The 21,013-nt window shown below is 41.9% G+C and overlaps 2 protein-coding genes across 2 annotated transcripts; both read right to left on the reverse strand.

Annotated features, from left to right (window-relative positions):
* Window positions 1-827: 827 nt before the first annotated feature.
* LOC311423074 (olfactory receptor 6B1-like) lies at window positions 828-6,724 on the reverse strand. Its single transcript, XM_084496666.1, has 2 exons — window positions 6,674-6,724; window positions 828-2,057 (listed from the first exon to the last, which is right to left on the reverse strand). Exon 2 carries the CDS (start codon window positions 2,029-2,031, stop codon window positions 1,096-1,098), a length of 936 nt encoding a protein of 311 aa, XP_084352792.1. The 5' UTR covers window positions 2,032-2,057; window positions 6,674-6,724; the 3' UTR covers window positions 828-1,095.
* A 3,057-nt stretch (window positions 6,725-9,781) lies between these two features.
* Window positions 9,782-19,625, reverse strand: LOC311422746 (uncharacterized protein; the record flags this gene model as incomplete). The annotated part of the gene is made up of 4 exons (XM_084496098.1): window positions 9,782-10,717; window positions 11,984-12,029; window positions 12,428-12,491; window positions 18,725-19,625. 4 exons carry the CDS (start codon window positions 19,623-19,625, stop codon window positions 9,782-9,784), a joined length of 1,947 nt encoding a protein of 648 aa, XP_084352224.1.
* Between the last annotated feature and the right edge of the window lie 1,388 nt (window positions 19,626-21,013).

Genomic DNA, 21,013 nt, shown 5'->3' on the forward strand with positions numbered 1-21,013 from the left:
TGGCCAAGGCCCCATCCAACGTGGCCTTGAATACCTCCATGGATGGGGCATCCACAACTTCTCTGGGAAATCTGTTCCAGTGCCTCACTACCCTTACAGTGAAGCATTTCTTCCTAATAATCTTACATCCTTTTTCAGGTGCTGGCAATCCTGAATTGTATAGCATCAAACAGACCTCCAATCAGGTTATAGCATGCTGTGCATACCCCTTCTGCCAAAATGTTATCTTTTTGGCCAGTTGAACCAGTATAGTATTTTCTTGGATAGAATTGTTTTCTTCTACTGTTTCAACCAAACAGAACACATGTTCACATGTGAAGTTCTTGCTGCACTTTTAGATAAAGGCAAGGATACAAGTGGCATGATCACAAATACTGAAGGCTCTACTGTTAAAAATCAAATGGCAAAGTTTACCCTGTTGCCAATGGATGCACACATCACAATACAGGCCTGAACACCGAGCTGTATGTGCAGCATGGCACAAACTTATGCCAGCTCAGGTTAAAAATTACATTAATTAGGATTACTAACTCGTCCATGTACAATTGCCTTTCAGTCAGGATTACTATAAGCCAAACATGAGGTCATGTGAAGGTATGGCTAACACAAATAGTATACATACAGCAAGAGTGACATTTCCTGTATACAGCAAGATTGTGATAGTATAAGAAAATCAGACAATTTCTTTGACATGTACTTAGCTCTCTGTATCTCTGTCCATAGGGATTTGGCTAACTGATTTTCATTGATATCCATCTTCCTACATGGTTTTGAAAACAATAGACCTTATTATTAGGTTTTCTAAAAGAATTTTTTCTATTACCGAGAACGTGGTAGGAATTATTACATTATTATTGTAGCAGAATAATTTACAGCCAGGTGAGTTTAGTCATATAAGCATCCTCACAAATAGGAAGGAGATATTTCCACATAGAAAAATGATACAAGTTCTTCCTTACCAGACTTCAGTGCAACAAGTCATTGATGACTGAAGCAACCATGAAGGAGTAAGTAGTAGAGGTCCTACTCATATGCATTTCAAGAGGGAAGCTTCTCAGTAGTGTCCTTGCTCATCAGTATCCTCATCCTAGGCACTTAGCGATGTGCAGAGCAGCTTGTGACTATGATCTTTCTCAGAACCTCTTTCACTTCCTTGTTCCTGAGACAGTAGATTAGAGGGTTTAGCGCTGGAGTGAATACAGCATAAAAGATGGACACTATCTTGTTGAGGTTGAATGGATGGATCCTTCTGGGCCTGGCATACATAAAGAGAGTGGCTGAAAAGAAGATGATGACAACAGTGAAATGGGATGTGCAAGTGGAAAAAGCTTTTCTCCTTCCCTGGGTTGAAGGCATACTCAAGATGGTTGACAAGATGCAGCAATAGGAGAAAATAATGATCAGGAGAGGTACCAGAAGGATCACCAAAGCCAGTGCAAAGTCCACTGTTTCTGCAAGGGACATGTCAGTGCACGAAAGGTTCAAGACTGGAGAAATGTCACAAAAGAAGTGGTTTATGACTTGTGGGCCACAGAATGTGAGGCGTGAAATAAAAGATACCTTGACCAAGGAAATAGAAAAGCCTCCTGTCCATGAAAGAATTGACAGCTGAAAGCACAACTTGTGGGTCATGATGGCTGGGTAGCGCAGGGGATGACAGACAGCCAAGTAGCGGTCATAGGCCATTACAGCCAGGAGGACGCATTCAGTGCACATGAGGGAGATAAAGAAGTATAACTGGGTCATGCAGCTGGAGAATGAGATGGTCTTGTTCTGTGACCAGAACCCAAACAAAAGCTTGGGCAATGTTACTGAGACATACCAAATCTCCAGGAAGGACAAGTTTCCCAAGAAATAATACATGGGCTTCTGTAGATGATGGTTCCTTTTCACCACAAAGATAATGATTGCATTCTCAGTGATTGTCACCATGTAGGTGACAAGAAAGACCAGATAAAGTAAGGTCTGGATCTGCATCCCATAGGAAAATCCCAGAAGAATGAACTCATCGATAGTGGTTTGGTTCTTCATAACATATTGGGTGCACACAGCTATCCCTGCAGATGTCAAAGCAGAAGAAATAGAAAAATGTTAAGAGTTCCACAAAAGGAAGACTGTGTGAAGAATTAGGTCACTTAGTAAACTGTTTCCCATGGAAACTGTTTTTCACTAAGTAGAACCAAAATTTATGACCAGAATGAAGTGAGAGGTCCACCCATCATTGTTTCCCTTGATTTGTTATCTCGCTTTTAATAGCAACACTGGAAAAAGCAAAACAAACCAAAAATGAACGAAAAAGCACCAGAAGACCTTCTTAAAGTTATCTGTTTTCTTGTAGTATAGAGAATAAAAAAAAAAAAAAGAAAACAGAAAGAAAAAAAAAAGACTAACATTCACACTGCTGAAAACAGCACCACAAAAGCTCAGAGAGTATGTAGACAAAAATGTTTAAGAAAAATAATATAAATTGAACAGATCATTTTCAAAATATTACAGATTTTAGTAGTTTATGTTTAAGCAAGTCAAATGAGATTTTCAGTGAGTGGCAAGACTGGCTCCTTCAGCCCACAGTTCATCTAACTGAAACACATCTTAGAAAGAGAAGAGTAATTCTCTCTTCCACTTTGATATCTTCATCTTAGCTCTAGACATCTATCTAGTGGATGTTTTAATTTCAATAACTTAAAGTAGACATTACATGTTTCTGTTAACTGTTGTGCTCTAGATTCCTTTTCAGATATTCCATCAATGGATACCTGGATAATAGGCATTAATTGAGCATTCATAACCTAGAGTATAACAGAGTCTTCAGATGTAACATGTTAAAATATATAATGTATTTGCACTCTAGAAATGCCTATTTCTAGAGATTTCGGTGACCCTTGATTAACCTTTAAGTAGATGCCATTGTTTATAGTAGAACTGTAGATGATTTAAAATAGAGGATTTAAAATAAGGTTTGTTCTTACTGCTTTTAACGGAAACAAACATATAATTAACACACAAACATACCTCATCCCAATCTACTTGCTTGTAGATTTTACAGCTCATTAATACAAGCAAGTTTGTGGAAAGCTAAGAAAGAAAGATGTCAACACAAGAGATGTACTTATTTACTGAGAACAGAAACATACTCTTTAGCTATTTTCTTTCATTACCTACCTGAATAAGTATGGTCCTTTGATTAAGGGATGACAAAAGAACTGGAGACAAGGAGTACTAGCATTCAGCAGTTTCAAACTCTTGCACTTTCAATTAAGAGGGAAAATCTGATGAAAAGACTTAATACATTTTGCTATTACTCTTAATTTACAGCTATTTTCCCATATCATACAACTGTCAGTTTACATGAAGTACATGGCATAACAAAGAATAAATTGTTTTTGAAGCATTCAGATCAATAACTTACACCAGAATGGATCTGTGATTTCTTGTGTCATCTGTTACTACAAGAAAACATTAAGACTTGCTTACCTATTCAGGATTCCCAAGTATGCATTTGGCCATTAAACTCTTGCAACAAGCAGAGGTATCAGATAGAGTTTTTCTGAACTATCTGAAGGGTTGTCCTTTAAAGGAGTCCGTGATTTTTATTTTTTTTTTTTTTTGGTTGGTTGGTTGTTTTTCTTCTCTTTCTCTTTGTCTATTTTTTTCCCCTTCTTTTATGGGAAAGCTTCCCTTGCAGCAAAAAGGTCTGAGCTAGTAAAGTCTTTTACCAATTAAAGTAATGGAGGGTGTAGAAGCTTATTATCTCTAATTATCTCCAATAATTATCTCCAGAATACTCTGCTTTGCTGTGGCACACCATGGGCTGCAGGGAGATAACCTGCTCTACCATGGGCCTCTCCACAGGCCACAGGGGAACTTCTGCTCCAGTGTCCAATCACCTTCTCCTCCTTTTTCACTGCTCTTAGTGTCTGCATGGTGGGTTCTCACTTCTCTCTCCTCTAGCTGCTATTGCACAGTGGGGTTTTTTATGTTTCTTAAAATGCTCTCAGAGGTGCAACCAATGTCACTCATTGGCTCAGCTCTGGCCAGTGGTGGGCCCCTTTTGGAGCTGTCTGGAGCTGGCTTTTAACTATCATGGGGGAATTCTGGACTCTTCTGACAGAGGCCACCACTGCAGCGTCCCTGCTAATTAACTTTTGCCATGTAAACTCAATACAAAATTGCACGTCCTGGGGGTCTGCGTGAAGGCATATAAGTATGTTTAATGGACCAAACAAACAGCCTGGAATTGATTCAAGAAATCTATGTGTTGAAATATTTCAGTTAAGCTAAGAATTTTTATCTCTAAAAGAACTTGTTTATGGTAACTTTGAACTTTAGCTGTTATTCAAAACAAAACAAAACTCCAGCTTACCTAGGCTTTGCAGTCTGATTCCTAGCAGACACAAACTTCCAGAGATGAAAATTTGACAACCTTATCTTCAGTGTTTTCCAGATGCATACAACTGAAGTGAATGTGTACACAAACATGGATGGCTGTAACTAATTTGCTTTACTGTAGCCATTGAAAAATTAGGTGATTCAGTTTGAAGATAAAAACAACAATATTTAATATTTAAGAGTATCATTCATTCAGGCACCTAAAAATGTTTGTAGGCACTGACCACCCAAACTTTCTATATGGCAAAGATGAATTGGACAAAAATGTGTGTGGAATCTAGACATCAATTCAGTTAATCAAATGCAGGGCCAACAAACAAATGTAACTCTGTCCAACAACCTGAAGTAGCAAGAACACCTACCTGGGACTGGCTGACAGTGCATCATCTGAAGGCTGAAAAGAAAGCTATTTATCAGGGCCAGCCCAAGAAAAAAAGATGAAAATACAGAAAGCTTGATGGAGCTGAGCTTTTGTACTGGGTCTGGATGGAATGGAGTTAACTTTCCCTGCAGCAGCCCTTATAGTGTTGTGCTCTGCACTTGTAGCTAGAACAGCATTGGTGTCACACCAGTGTTGTGACTATTGCCAAGCAATACTGGCACAGCATCAGGACTTGTTCCAACCCCCACCTCCCCCAAGAGCCAGCAGGCTGGAAGTGGGCAAGAGGTGAGCAGGGGACATCCCCAGGGCAGCTGACATAAACCAACCAAACAAATGACCATATGATGTCACACTCTGCAATGAAAGATGGGAAAGGGGAAGGAGGGATGAGGAGGGGTCCTCATTATGAAAATGTCTGTCCTTCCAAACAACGGCTACATGTACTGAGGCCTGACTTCAGGAACGTTGTCAAGTACAGCTTATTGATGGGAAGTTGAGAATCATTTCTTTCCTCTATCTTTGTACTTCCACATGGCTTTTGCTTGTTTTCTTTGCTCCCCAGGGAAGTGGTTACTGCACCGAGCCTGTCTGAATTTAAGAAGAGATTGGACTGTGAACTTAGGCACATGGTCTGAACTTTTGGGTAGACCTGTGCGGTGTCAAGAGTTGGACTTGATGATCCTTAAGGGTCCCTTCCAACTCAGGATATTCTATGATTCTATTCTATATTCTATGATTCTATGATTCTGTTTGTTTGCTTTTCCCCTCTTCCTTTTCCCTTTAAGGAAATTATCCTTATCTCAATTCCTGAGTTGTTGTTTTTGTTGGTTTTTTTTTGTTGTTTTTTTTTTTTCCTTTCCAGCATACTATCTTCTTCCCCTCTTCTTGTAAGGAAGGGGAGTGAGAGAGCAGTTGTGGTGGATTTCAGATGAGTAGCAAGGTAAAGCCACCACAGCTTTATTTCCTGAGCAGTTTCATTACTTCTCCCAACAACGGCAACTATGTCTGGTGAAAACATAATATTTACAGAATATTTTCTCCTTTGGTAGTATAAAACTAACAGGATTCCACATCAAGTCATCCAATGAGTGTCCTCACACCCTGCAGTTGCCCTGGTTTAGGAGGATAAAAGGCATGAAAAGCCCAAGCCTCAGCCAGAGCATGGACTTCTGCCACAGGCTCCCTGAGTAACTGTCCAATTGTTGTGTTTTATCCCAGCAGACAGCTAAATGCCATGTAGCCATTCACTCACTCCTCCACCCCCTCAGTGGAATGGGGGAGAAAATCGAAAAGAAGTGTGAAAGAAGGCATGGGTTGAGATGCGGGAAGTTTAATTAAAGAAGAAAAAAAAAAAAAAAGAAAAAAAAAAAAAAGAATGGAACAGAAAGGAAAGAAAAGAATCACACAGAATAATTTAGGTTGGAAGAGACCTCCAAGATCGACTAGTCCAAACCTCTGACCTAACACTAACAAGTCCTCCACTAAACCATATCACTAAGCTCTACATCTAAATGTCTTTTAAAGACCTCCAGGGATGGTGACTCCACCACTTCCCAGGGCAGCCCATTCCAATGCCTAACAACCCTTTCGGTAAAGAAGTTCTTCCTAATATCCAGCCTAAAACACCCCTGGCACAACTTTAGCCCATTATCCCTCGTCCTGTCACCAGGCATATGGGAGAATAGACCAACCCCCACCTCGCTACAGCCTCCTTTAAGGTACCTATAGAGTGCGATAAGGTCACCCCTGAGCCTCCTTTTCTCCAGGCTGAACAAACCCAGCTCCCTCATCTGCTCCTCGTAAGACTTGTCCTCCAGACCCCTCACCTATTCGTTGCCCTTCTCTGGACTCTCTTGAGCACCTCCATGTCCTTCTTGCACATGTTTTTCATTCATGGATCACCTGTACAATAGTGTCCAAGATCAAGTCCACCTCTTGATCACAAGTCCATTTATATGTTGCATCTCTTCCTTGATATTCTCAGGTGTCATGGACCCACTGAGCTATAAATAACTTCCCCTTAAATTGCCAGTCCAGATCCACCTGAGCTTCTTCAATCTTAGCAGCCTGATTCACCTGCTGGTTGTTTTGGTGTTCTTCAGTGGCACTACTCTTGGGTATATTAGCATTTAGAAGGCATACTTCTACAACCAGCTTTTCTACCTGGGCAGCAATATCTTGCCACAATGTGGCAGCCCAGATGGGTTTGCCTTAGCACTGACAGTTACTCTACTTCCATTGCTGTAACCATTCCCAAAGGGCATTTGCCACCATACATGAGTATTGCAGAATTAAATTTATGCAACTTTAATGCAGCAGCAAGTAAGGATTTATTCTATATCTTTATAGCAGATAACAAAATTATATGATTTTAACAGCACTTAATCAGTATCTGTTAGTCAATTAACAGAATGATCTAAAGAAAATTGCTACAATAGAAACAACAATTTATTTAAAGACTCATGAATGACAAGGTTCACCTGAGACCAGGGGTAAGGGGAATGGAAGTCACGTGCTTCCAAAATACCTGCTAGTGTGAATTACTCACACTACTCCTTTGTTGGTAGATGAGCTTGTTCCTCAGTCAGCCGTGAGATGTACATCCCCTGACAAGTAGCCCAGCTCAGGGGGAGATCAAGGGTGCAGCCCGCTGCAGACCCTGGAGAGCTCAAAGAGTTCTTGTTTGGGATCACTGTTTATAGGATTGCGTGACCACTGTCTTTTGGTCTCTAATTTTCCAGGATTTAGATCTTTGCCAATATAAAAAGGAATCAGGTTGCGCAGTCTTCCTCCCCTTAGCACTTGTGTTAAATAGTCACACCATAGGGCACAGATACAACCAAAGGGCAGATTGATCAATCTGGATAGGCTGGACTGATGGGCTGAGGTCAACTGCATGAAGTTCAATAAGGCCAAGTGCCAGGTCCTGCACTTGGGGCGCAATAACCCCAAGCAGAGCTACAGACTGGGAGATGAGTAGTTGGAAAGCTGCCTGGCAGAGAAGGACCTGGGAGTATTGTTTCACAGTTGTCTGAATATGAGCCAGCAGTGTGCTCAGGTGGCCAAGAAGGCCAACAGCATCCTGGCTTGTATAAGAAGCAGTGTGGCCAGCAGGTCTAGGGAAGTGATTGTCTCCCTGTACTCGGTTCTGGTGAGGCTGCACCTCGAGTACTGTGTTCAGTTTTGGACCCCTTGCTACAAGAAGGACATGGAGTGAGTCCAGGGAAGGGTGACAAAGTTGGTGGGAGGTCTGGAGAACAAGTCCTATGAGGAGCAGATGAGGGAGCTGGGTTTGTTCAGCCTGGAGAAAAGGAGTGTCAGGGGTGACCTTATTGCTCTTTATATGTACATTAAAGGAGGTAGTGAGGTAGGGGTCAGTCTATTCTCCCATGTGCCTGGCAACAGGACGAGGGGTAATGGGCTAAAGTTGTGCCAGGGGTGTTTTAGGCTGGATATTAGGAAGAACTTCTTTACCGAAAGGGTTGTTAGGCATTGGAATGGGCTGCCCCGGGAAGTGGTGGAGTCACCATCCCTGGAGGTCTTTAAAAGACATTTAGATGTAGAGGCTAGTGATATGGTTTAGTGGAGGACTTGTTAGTGTTAGGTCAGAGGTTTGGACTAGTTGATCTTGGAGGTCTCTTCCAACCTAGACAATTCTGTGATTCTGTGATTGTACGGGACTTTGAGCAACCTGGTCTAGTGGAATGTGTCTCTGCCTGTTGCAGGGGGTTGGAATTAGATGATCTTTATGGTCCCTTCTAACCCAAACCATTCTATGATGCTGTGATTCTATGTTTCTTTTTGACTACAGGGACAACTGAGCATCAATGGCTGGCTCTCTGATTTAGCCACAATGTCTGTATCCAGAGTTGGATTATCAACAGAACATGTTTTGGAGGTGGGATGAGATCCAGAGACCTTCTCTTCCCATTAAGGGTGCTGAATAGTGTTGACTAGTGTTGGGGTGGTTCCTTCTGACTGGAAGATAGTCAATGTTACACCCATTTTCAAAAAGAGCATGAGAGAAGACCTAGAAAACTACAGACGTGTCAGTCCAACCTCAGTACCTAGCAGATAAATTGAGAAGATTCTAATGGGGTATACAGAAAGGCAGTTAATGAACAAAGCAATTACCAGGCATAGTCAACGTGGATTTATGAGAGGAAAGTCCTGCCTTAATAACTTGATCTCCTTGTATGATAAGGTCACTTTCTTTGTGAGTGGAGTGAAGGGAAGACAATGGATATAATATTTCTGGGTTTTAGTAAGGCCTTAAATACCATCCCTCACAGGATCCTTCTGGACAAATTGTCCAAATGTGTGTTGAAGAGGTTCAGTCTACACTGGATAATGAACTGGCTCATCAGTAGATGACCATTCACTATGACCTCAAAGGGTCATAGTGAATGGGGGCTACATCTGGCTGGTGGGCAGTCATTAACAGTGTTCCTCAGGGCTCAGTTCTAGGGCCTGTCCTGTTCAACATTGTTATCAATGATCAGGATGCAGGAGTTGAATTCATCCTTAGTAAGTTTGCTGAGAAATCTATTCTACTATCTTTGTCTTCCAAATGGGGGTGGGGGATGGGGTGCAGAGAATAAAAATGCCTATGAATATACCCAGTAGACTTGTCTTACACTGTCTATAGTTGCAGAGGTCACAACATGAGATCAGATGTAAGGCACTACTATGTTACAGAGCCTATTGCTATTGAAATAGTGACTGTCACCATCTGAAAAGTTAGTTCCTTCAGACTACTCAGTGACACATCCCTCAGGGAGGGGGAGGGAGGGGGGGTTAGGAGGGTGTAAATAAGAAGCCCTGCAATGGCAAAGGGGGGCTGCCTACTCTCTCACATCATGCAGGTATGGCAAAAAAATGTCTAAGGTACTATTCCCGTTTCCTTTCTCTTTGTCAGACAGGAACCAAACTATTGCATATTTAATTATTCTGTTTTGACAGTTCTCAGGTTCTCTCACTCCCACTTGGACTCCTGAATCTCTGTAGTACTCACAGAGAGCAATATAGACTTGTTACTGTTCTTCGAAGGGCTTCTTTGACCTCCTTGTTCCTCAAGCTGTAAATTACAGGGTTCAGCATGGGTATTGCCAGGGTATAAAACACAGAGATGATCTTGTCATACTCCATAGAGTATTTTGAACTGGGCCGTAAGTACATGAAGGAGCCTGTCCCATAGAAGATGGCAACAACAGTCAGATGGGAAGCACACGTGGAGAAGGCTTTGCATCTGCCTTTGGCAGATTTCAACTTGTAGATTGTAATCCCAATGCAGATATAGGAGATGAGAATAAGAAGGATGGTTGAGATGATAAGCACGGTAGCACAGGTGAAATGTACCAAGTCAGTGATGTAAGTATCAGAGCAGGAGAGCTTCAGGATGGGGGGCACATCACAGAAGAAATGATCGATGATGGAATTGCAGAAGGACAGGTGGAATATAAATAAAGTCTGAATGGTTGCATTCACACAACTCATGAAGTAGGACATGCACACGAGGAGGATGCAGAACCTCCTAGACATAATGACAGGGTAGAGCAAGGGGTTGCAGATGGCTATAAATCGGTCATATGCCATCACTGCCAGGAGGTAGCACTCGCCTGTCACTGCGATGCAGAACAGGAAGAGCTGAGCTGTGCATGTTGTGTATGATATGACTTTTGTCTCAGCCACAAGGGTCATGAGTGTACTGGGTATAATGATGGTGGAGTAGCTGACATCTAAGAAAGAAAGGTTGCTGATGAAGAAGTACATGGGGGTGTGGAGCTTGGAGTTGATTTGGATGAGCACAATCAGCCCCAGATTTCCCACGACGGTCAACAGATAGATAAGTAGAAACACTGTGAAGAGAAGAACCTGTAACTTCAGGTTGTCGGTGAATCCCAATAAGATGAACTTAGTCACCACGGTGTGATTCCCTTCTGCCATCTATCATTGATAGGAAAAGACAGAGTTATGCTGAAAAAAAAAAAAAAAAAGGTAAATGCCCATCAATACATCAAACTGGCTGGAGTCAGGCGCTGATGTAAGGTAAAGATATAACTTTGCCAGTCTTCCTATTTACATTTTTTAAGTTCTGAACTCAAATTATCTCATTTTCATTTCCTGCATTTCAAAGCCTTGTATTATTTCAGTGTACTCTGAATGAGCACAGGTTAACAAATCACACTTACTACTGCAGATCTCACTACCTCTTCCTCCACAAATGCTTAATTTAATGTGTAAATGAGTAATCTGCACAGCTAACATTAACCCCATAGTATATGTTTCACCTCACATAATTTAGATGTTTACTCAAACATGATTTGCAGGATGCTCTTTAAATACTCATTTTTCCCATATGGATAATTGTACAATGTACAAAGTTATATATAAATAACTTTTATAACATGATATATAATATATAAAAGTCAAACACATGCTAAACTAGGAAAATCTATCAAAAGAAATGGGGTCAGACATATACACCTTATAATTATGTCAAAATTTCAGGTCAATTATGGTAAGCAGAAAGCCAAAGCTAAGGGTTTGGAATAGCTCACCTATAAATATTAATGGCATTTCAGCTTGAAAGGGAGCAGAACTTCTGCTCTGCTATTATTTTCAAAAAATCAAGAATAACATGAGAATTATAATCATTTGACTTCTTGAGCACATTCGCTTTCTGAAGGCTAGAAATAAGCCCAGGAATAAAAAATTAAGTAGAGACCTTGGAAGAACTGATCTTGTCCATTTCACTTTTCCAAGGAAGAATGAACTCTGTTGATGTAACTTATGAAAATATTTGTCTGATTTGTTCTTTAAACTCTCCAATAGATTGCCCATGATCCCTACTAATTTTGCTTCTTTATAGAATGTTATCATAGAACGGCTTGACTTGGAAGAGATCTTAAAGATCATCCAGTTCCCATCCCCTTGCCATGGCAGGGATGCCACCCACTAGATCAGGTTGCCCAGAGTTGCCATCCAACCTGGTCTTGAACACCTCCATCCACAACCTCTTTGGTAACCTGTTCCAGTGTCTCATCACCCTCTGAGTGGAGCTATTCCACCTAACATCTAATATAAATCTCCCCTCTTCTTGTTCAAAACCATTTCCCTTTGTCCTCTTATTGTCTGCCTGAGCAAAAAGTTCTCTCCACCTTTTTATAAACCCTATTGAAGTATTGAAAAGCTGAAATAAGGTCACCCCACAGTCTTCTCTTTTTCAGGCTGAACATCCTCTGCTCTCTCGGCCTTTCTTCTCAAAAACATAAGCATGATCTCATAAACATGATAGTTAGTATTCTCCGTGAGATTAACCTAAATTTTCCCATTGCAATTAAAATGAAAATGACTTGCTCTGTCTTACCCCCTGCCCCCAAATTGTTGTCTTGAATTAAAGAGTGTGTTCTCATGTCAAAGAGAAACTCATCAAAATGAGAAAGCTAGTAAACTCAGCTCCCACAATTTGAAAAAATAAATAAATTTAAAATATATATATTTTTTTTTTCAAGAATACTCATATTGCTATACTGTAAGGAATGGATATGGGGGAATCAACCCACAAAAAAAAATAATAATAATAATAAAAAAGTATAAAATATGTTTAGGCATTTGTGTTCATCACAAAACTCTTATTTCCAAGCCTGTTCTTACCTTGCCACAAACACTGTAGCATGCTTGGGTGTACTGGTGTTTCTTCTCATGTCAGTGGACTGTCCTGTAAAAGAAAAAGGAAATTCAGCTAATGCAGATTTGAATGCAAGATGCATAGTCTTTATTGACTCCTGACACTATGGGATTTACATTCTCTCAAACTAGAATGAAAAATATACTGTATCTGTATAGATACAAAGAGAAAGTGTACCTGCAGGAGAAGAAAATCTCTTGTTCCTTATCAAAAAGGAGGTATTTTAGCAGCTTACATGCACATTCATATACTTGTGCTCTGTTTGGTTGTTGAATTTCTGGTTGGCCACAGAGTCTCTGAATCCAAGACACAGTAGACTAGGCACAACGGGACCATTAAAATGTTCTGTGGGCTCCCCGTGGAGCCACCTTTCCTGCAATTAGACATATGCACTTTATTCGCATCAGTTTTAAGGAGAATAATTTTCTTTTTCCTTTTTTTTTTTTTCAGAATCACAGAATGTTAGGGATTGGAAGTGACCTTGAAAGATCATCTAGTCCAACCCCCCTACTAGAGCAGGAACACCTAGATCAAGTCACAGAAGAACACATCCAGGCAGGTTTTGAATGTCTCTAGAGGAGATTCCACAACCCACGCTGGGCAGCCTGTTCCAGTGGTCTGTCACCCTCACCATCAAAAAGTTTCTTCTCATATTTTAAGCTTCCTATATTCCAGCTTGCATCCATTGCTCCTTGTCATATCGTTAGGTGTTACTGAGAAGAGCCTTGCTCTATCCTCCTGACACTCATCCATTACATATTTATAAACATTAATAAGGTCACCCCTCAGTCTTCTCTTCTCCAAGCTAAAGAGACCCAGCTCCCTCAGCCTTTCCTCATAAGGGAGATGCTCCACTCCCTTAATCATCCTTGTGGCTCTGTGCTGGACTCTCAAGCAGTTCTCTTGTCCTTCCCTGTCCTTCTTGAGTTCCTTTCCTATATGATTCCTTACTGGGTCTGGCTGAGATGGAGTTAACTCTCCCTGCAGCGGCCCATATAGTGCTGTGCTCTGCACTTGGAGCTAGAACAGCCCTCTTATCACACCAATGTTTTGTCTGTTGTGGAGCAACGTTGGCACATCAGCAAGACTCCCTCTGACTCCCCCAGAAGCCAGTAGGCTAGAGGTGGGCAAAGGTGAAGAGGGGACATCGCCAGGGCAACTGACCTAAACCGACCAAAGAGATATTACTATATCTGTACTGTACTGTACTCTACTCTACTCTACTCCACATGATATATATACTACATACTGTACATACTATACATACTATATACCATATACCATACATGATATACATACTATATTATGACACACTCAGCAATAAAAGGTGGAAAAAGGGAAAGAGGAAAGGCAGGGGGAAAAGGGGAAGTCAGTTTGTAAATGATATCAGGAATGGTATATCCTTCTTTCCCTTTGGGGTAATTAAAGCACCTTTTGAGTTTTTCTAGCATCTATGGGTAACCAAAATACTCCTATTGCTAGGTTTCAGGAATGCGTTTCTCTCTTTTTTTTCTTTTCTTTTTTTTTTTTTTTTTTTCCTAAGATTAAACAATCACTTAAGAATGCCATGCTGGAATCTGCCCCAAAAAAAGTGTGGTGGTGGGCAGCAAGGTGTGTGGGAGGATATGGGCAAGTACCTGTCATGGTTGTCTCTTCTGATGATTTTGAACTTTACCCCTGAACAAGTGCGAAATCCTGAAAAACTGACAGAATGCTTGAAAGATGTGTGTCCTGATCCTGGCAATGCCAGAGAACTCCAGCTTGCTGCACTGTGCTGGGGCCTAGCCTATACCTGTCAAAGAGTAATAGGACAATAGGTAAGAGGAAAGGGACAACTAGATTTACTGGACTGAGTGGATCTGAACACAGCACTTCAGATGGGATCTCAAGAGAACAGAGTAGAGGCAGAGAATTGCCTACCACCCACCTTCTGGCCATGCTTCTTTTGATGCAGCCCAGGATATGGTTGGCTTTTTGTGCTACAAGTGTGCATTGCCAGCTCATGTCAAGCTTCCTGTCAGCCAGTACCCACACGTCCTTCTCATCAGGGCTGCCTTCAGTCCATTTTCCACCCATCCTGTATTTGTGCTTGGGATTGCTCTGGCCAAGATGTAGGACCTTGCATTTGGCCTTGTTGAACCTCATAAGAGCATCAGAATAACAGACAGGTGGACCGAGCTTTGACAATTGAATTGCCTCAGGTGGACCTGGACTGCGGACATAAGGGTGAGCTGTTTGTAGCTTGATGGGCCTATGAAATATCAGGACATCTGGGGAGGGATGCCACATACAGATGGGCTTGTGATTGAGGGGTGGACCTGACCATTGAGGCCATCACACAGGTCACCCATAAATGTGAAACCTGTGCTGTGATCAAGAGAGCCATGTCTCCCTGGAATAGGGGGCGGTGGCTAGGAGTTCGATATGGTGATGCCTGGTAAACTCTCACCATGGTAGAAGCAACTACTGGAGCAAGTCCAGAGGAGGACTACAAAGATGATTAGAGGACTGGAGCACCTGTTGTACAAGGACAGGCAGAGAGAACTGGACCTGTTTAGCCTGGAAAAGAGAAGACTGAGGGGAGATCTCATTGATGCATATAAATATGTGAAAGGAGGGTGTCAAGACAATGGAACCAGGCTCTTTTCAGTTGTGACCAGCAACAGGATGAGAGGCAATGGGCACAAACTGAAGCACAGGAAGTTTCAGCTGAATATGAGAGGGCACTTTACTGTGAGGATGACAGAGCACTGGAACAGGTTGCCCAGAGAGGTTGTGGAGTCTCCCTCTCAGGGGATATACAAAACTCACCTGGATGCCATTCTGTGCAACATCCTCTAGGTGATGCTGTACGGCAGGGGGGTGGATGATCTTCAGTGGTCCCTTCCAACCTTGGCCATTTTGGGGTTCTGTCATTTCGTAACTACTGGGTGGCTGGAAACAAACCCAGTAGACCATGCCACTGTCTGAAACACTATCTTTGACCTGGAAAGGAAAGTTCTGTGGCATCATGGTACACAAGAGAGAATTGAATCAGACAGTGGGAGTCACTTCCAAAACAATCTTGTCACCTCCTGGGCCAAGAGGCATAGCACTGAGTGGGTGTATCACATCCCCTATCACCCACAAGCCTCTGGAAAGGTTGAGACATACAATGGGCCGTTAAAGATCATGTCATAAGCATTAGGAGCTGAGACATGGAAACACTGAAACATTAATTTACCAGAAGCCACTGGGCTAGTGAACACCAGGGGATCTGACAACCATCCTGGTCCTGCTGAAACAAAACCCCTACATGCTGTGGGAGGAGCTAAAGTAGTGCACATAGTGCATGTAGGGAAGTGACTGGGGACGTCAGTGTGGGTTGCTCCCAAGGGAAGAGGCAAATCCACTTGTGGGATTGTCTTCACCCCAAAAATGGACTACTTGTGGTGGGTGATGCAAAAGGATGGGAGTATCAAGTGTGTGACTCAAGGAGATTTAAGCTTGGGAAAAAAAAAATAATAAAAAAATAATAATAATAATCTGTAATCTAAATTACGTGTTGTAGGAAGACACTGCAGAACCAATGACAGGTCAACTTCACGAGGAACTGGGCAAGTGCAGCGACTGAAGCTAAGCTGCTGCTGGTGTCCAGAAATCCTACTCTGCCTGTCTTGAGTGACCACTTTCACAGATGAAACCTAAATCATCAACAGTTCTTATGAACATTTTGGGAGAGGCCTATCAAATGAAAAGAAGTACCTGTATATATATCTGTTAAAGGACAGGGAACAGTGGTGATGAGAATACTGAAATACATGGAACCTGAGTGTGACACAAATGCTATGGAATAAGGGTTTGTACAGGGTCTGGCTGGGATGGAATTAACTTTCCCTGCAGCAGCCCATATAGTGTTGTGCTCTGCACTTATAGCTAGAACAGCATTGGTATCACGCCAGTGTTTTGTTTGTTGCTGAGCAAGGCTGGCACAGCATCAGGACTCCCTCCAAAACCCCCCGAGAGCCAGCAGACTGGGGATGGGCAAGAGGTGAGGAGGGGACATAGGGAGGGCAGGTGACTTCAACCAACCAAAGGGATATTCCATACCATGTGAGGTCACACTCAGCAAAAAAAAAGTGGGAAAGGGTAAGGTGGGTGGGAGGGGGGAGGAGGGGCTCTGAAGATGTTGTAGTGGTTTTACTCAGCTGGGCAACCAAGCCCCACCACAACTACTTTCTCACTCCCCTTTCTCAAAGGGAAAGGGGGAAAAAATACAATGAAAAGGGCTCAAGGGTTGAGGTAAGGACAGGAAGATCACTTAATAATTTCCATGACGGGTAAAACAGGTTCAACATAGGGAAATTAAGGAAATTTATTACCTATTACTAACTAGCTAGAGAAGTGAGAAATAAATAAATAAATAAATTTTATTAATTAATTAATTAATTAAAAAAACCTACACACACTCAACCCCCCCATCCACCTTCTTCCACCTCCTCCCCCTGAGTGGCACAAGGGAACAGGGGAATGGGGTTTGTGGTCAGTCTATAGAACCTGGTCTCCGCTGCTCCTTCTCAGTCCCTCTCTTCCCCTGCTCCAACGTGGGGTCCCTCCCACAGGATGCCGTCCTTCCCGAACTGATCCTGCACGGCCTTCCCACAGGCAGCAGGTCTTAAACAACCACTCCAAATATGGGTCCGTACCACAGGGTCCATCCGTCAGGAACACACTGCTCCAGCCTGGGTCCACCACGGGCAGCAGCTTCTGACAGATCACCTGCTCCTGCGTGGACTCCTCTCCATGGGCCACAGGTCTGGTCCAGAACCTGCTCTAGCAGGGGTTCTCCACAGGCCGCAGCCTCCTTCAGATCAGAGTCACCTGCTCCAGAAAGGGCTCCTCCACAGGCTGCAGAGTGGAAACCTGCTCCACTGTGATACGCTATGGGCTGCAGGGGGACAGCCTGCTCCACCATCGTCCTTTCCACAGGCTACAGGGGAACTTCAGCTGCAGTGCCTAGAGCACCTCCTGCCCCTCCTTCTTCACTGACCTTGGTGCCTGCAGGGCTGTTTCTCACTCCTCACTCTCCCGGCTGCTGTTGCACAGCAGGTTTTTCCCTTTCTTGAATATGCTATCACAGAGACACAATCAACATCACTTACTGGTTCAGCTCTGGGCAGTGGCAGGTCCCTTTGGAGCTTGTTGAAACCGGCCCTTATCTAACATGTGGCAGGTTCTGGATTCTTCTCACAGAAGCCACCCCTGCAGCCCTTTGCTACCAAAACCTTGCCACGTAAACCCACTACAGACATGTGTCCTCCCAGATTACCTCTACGTATATTGTGGCCTTGCTTTATGGGTCATGGGCAAACATTGCTAATTGATGGGAAATAGAGAGCGATATTTTTTAACAATATATTTAAAAAAAAAAAAAAATCAGCATGGCCTTTGCTTGCTTTTTTCCTCTTCCTTTTTCCTTTAATTAAATTATCCTTACCTCAACCTATGAGCCTAGCCTTTTTTTTTTTTTTCTTTTTTTTTTCTTTCCAGCATAATTTCTTCTTCCCCTCTTCTTCTGAGGAGAGGGAGTGAGAAAGCGGTTTGCTTTTCAGCTGCCCTCTCAAGGTAAAACCACCACAGGATAGTGTCAATGACACCTGAAATACTGCAAGAAGGACTTGATGCCTTTGAATTGAAAGGGAGAAGATTCTCCTCCTGTTACCTGCATCAGAAAATAACATAACTAGCACCTAATATCAGGTTTTTAATTGCTAATATATGGATTCAAAATAACAGAATGTTGTTCTCAGGAAAAGGAATTTACAGCTAGCAGAAAGGGGCCTACTTTGATGTGATTGCTACCAGCAGCAGGTTAGGGTAGTCTTCTCTTCCCAGGGTTACAGAGCAGATGAAGTTTATCTGAAAGTTTATATATGGGAGAATTCCAAGTAATGGTCTAGATGACATTTTTGATACTTTTGATAGTATTTATTTATTTGCTAGTGTTTCGGTAGTTCTCAGGAATGCTAGGCCTGGGTCTGTGACAGTATAAGAGAACAGAAAAGGGATCCTTTCTTGTTACAGTTTATATTGTTCTTCAAATCAGAAGATACACCTTCAGATCTTCCTAATTACAATAGGAGCTAAAATACAGCTTGTCTTTCAGAGGGAGTTCTTGGGAAATTTTCAGAAGAGGAACTATCGTGAGTGATACTTGATCTCTGACACTTTTGAAAAGTTACTGTTGTTCTACACCTCTCCCTTTTCATGTCCTGCTTCTTTACTCCACAGTTTTTTTATGGCACTCTTCACTTCCTCATTTCTCAATGTATAGATGAGTGGGTTCAGCATGGGTGTGATGACAGTGTAAAACACTGCCACACTCTTGTCCTCTGACAGATTGCTGGAAGGGCGTATGTAGGAGAATGTGCATGGCCCGAAGAACAGAATCACTACAGTGATGTGGGACCCACAAGTAGAGAGGGCCTTGTGTCGCCCTTCGGATGTTTGTCTTCTCAAGGAAACCAGGATGACAATGTAGGACACGACCAGGATGAAGAAACAGCTCAGAGCTATCATTCCGCTGTTGGCAACAACAAGGATGCCCACAGCATAGGTGTCAGTACAAGCCAGTTGTAGTAGGGGGTGGACATCACAGAAGAAGTGGTCAATTTTGTTGGGGCCACAAAAGGGGAGAAAAGAGGTTAGGAGCGTTTGCACCATGGAATGCACAAAACCTCCCACCCATGAGCAGATCAACATCCGGTCACAAGTACGCCTGGTCATGAGAGTGGTGTAGTGGAGAGGTCTGCAGATGGCAGTGTAACGATCATAGGCCATCACTGTGAGGATGAAGATCTCGGTGCAGCCAAAGAAATGTACCCCGAACAGCTGCATTATGCAACCCACGAAGGAGATGGTTTTATTTTCAATGAGGAAGTCAGCAATCATTTTGGGAGCTGTGACAGAAGAGTAACAGATATCTACAAAGGATAGGTAGGAAAGGAAGAAATACATGGGTGATTTCAGATGTTGACTGCTCATTACAGTGACAACAATGAGCAGATTTCCTGACATGATAATCATATAGAAGAACAAAAACATAACAAAGCATATTTTCTGAATTACTTGATTTTCTGAAAGTCCAAGAAGAATGAATTCCTTCACACTGCTTGCATTCTCCATGTTAATCATTTGGTTGGCAATATACAATATACAGTCTATACACCTGGAAAGAAAAGGACATTATTCTTCACTTTTTTCATTATTAATAATGAATTAGTATCAGAAGTATATACAGACTAAAAATATACAGGATTAATATTAAGTTTACAAGTTGGTTTAAATTATCTGGTCACAATTTAAAACTACTTGAAATTTTCTGGTCACAATTTAAACTTACATCACAAACTCTGCTGCAAGCAAAAGCTGATCAATCATACAACAGAAACAGAAATGGAGAAATCCCATGATTAATCTCAAACCCACAAAGTAAAGTCTAGAGAAGAAGTGGAGATAGTTAGTGACTTTTCCTGTGTTTGCATTATGTGAAAGATATTCTTCTTCTGATATCTCTCCAAGAAAATAAAATAAAATAAAATAAAATAAAATAAAATAAAATAAAATAAAAAAAAAAATAAGGATCAATAAAAACAACAGGATATCAATTTCTACCTGTTAAAACAAAGCTTTGCTCCTTTCCATCCCTCCTTTCATTTAGCAATAGCGCAAATTTCTCCAGAAAATAGCATAAAATATTACATAATCACACCTTTATGGCAGTACAGTTACCTAGGGGAAAATAAATATCTGGGCTCAAACCAGGCAATAGCAGAACTGGAAGCAAACAGCACTAGTCCTTGTATCATGTTTAGGTAATCAGCTGTTCAGAAAAGAATGATCAAGAGATAAGTGATCAAGGAAAACTGAATTCTGGAACAATGGCAGATAGGAAATTCCTAAGCTAAAAAATAAAGGTGTATGTTTTTTTGAAAGGATTGTGAAGATACAACCTGTTAACAATACAGCTTTACTGCATATCCCTCTTGGTAAGGTCCCTGCCACAACCACCAAATTCCTTTTACAAAATATATATCTGACTGATGGAAGGGAAGGGAAGGGAAGGGAAGGGAAGGGAAGGGAAGGGAAGGGAAGGGAAGGGAAGGGAAGGGAAGGGAAGGGAAGGGAAGGGAAGGGAAGGGAAGGGAAGGGAAGGGAAGGGAAGGGAAGGGAAGGGAAGGGAAGGGAAGGGAAGGGAAAAAAAAAAAAAAAAAAAAAGGAAAAAAAGAAAAAAAAAAACAGACAAACTGGAAAACTTACCTTTTCTGTATTTAGAGATCTAAGTTTTTCTGAAAGTGCTATACAATTTTATCTCCTCGGTGTCTGCCGTCCCTGGTATGAATGTGTCAGAACACAGACTCTTTAAAGAACATAGAATTGAATCTTAAAAGCTTCCAAAAATTGCTTAGAATGTGTCTTTTATTGCATAATACCATCTAGTTTATTTTCTTGCTTTCCTGTATCACAAGTGTTTCTTGACATTTCCTGCTTTTGTGACAACAGTGTTCATGGTC

Source organism: Aythya ferina (assembly GCF_964211825.1).
Source record: "Aythya ferina genome assembly, chromosome: 23".
NCBI lineage: Eukaryota > Metazoa > Chordata > Aves > Anseriformes > Anatidae > Aythya > Aythya ferina.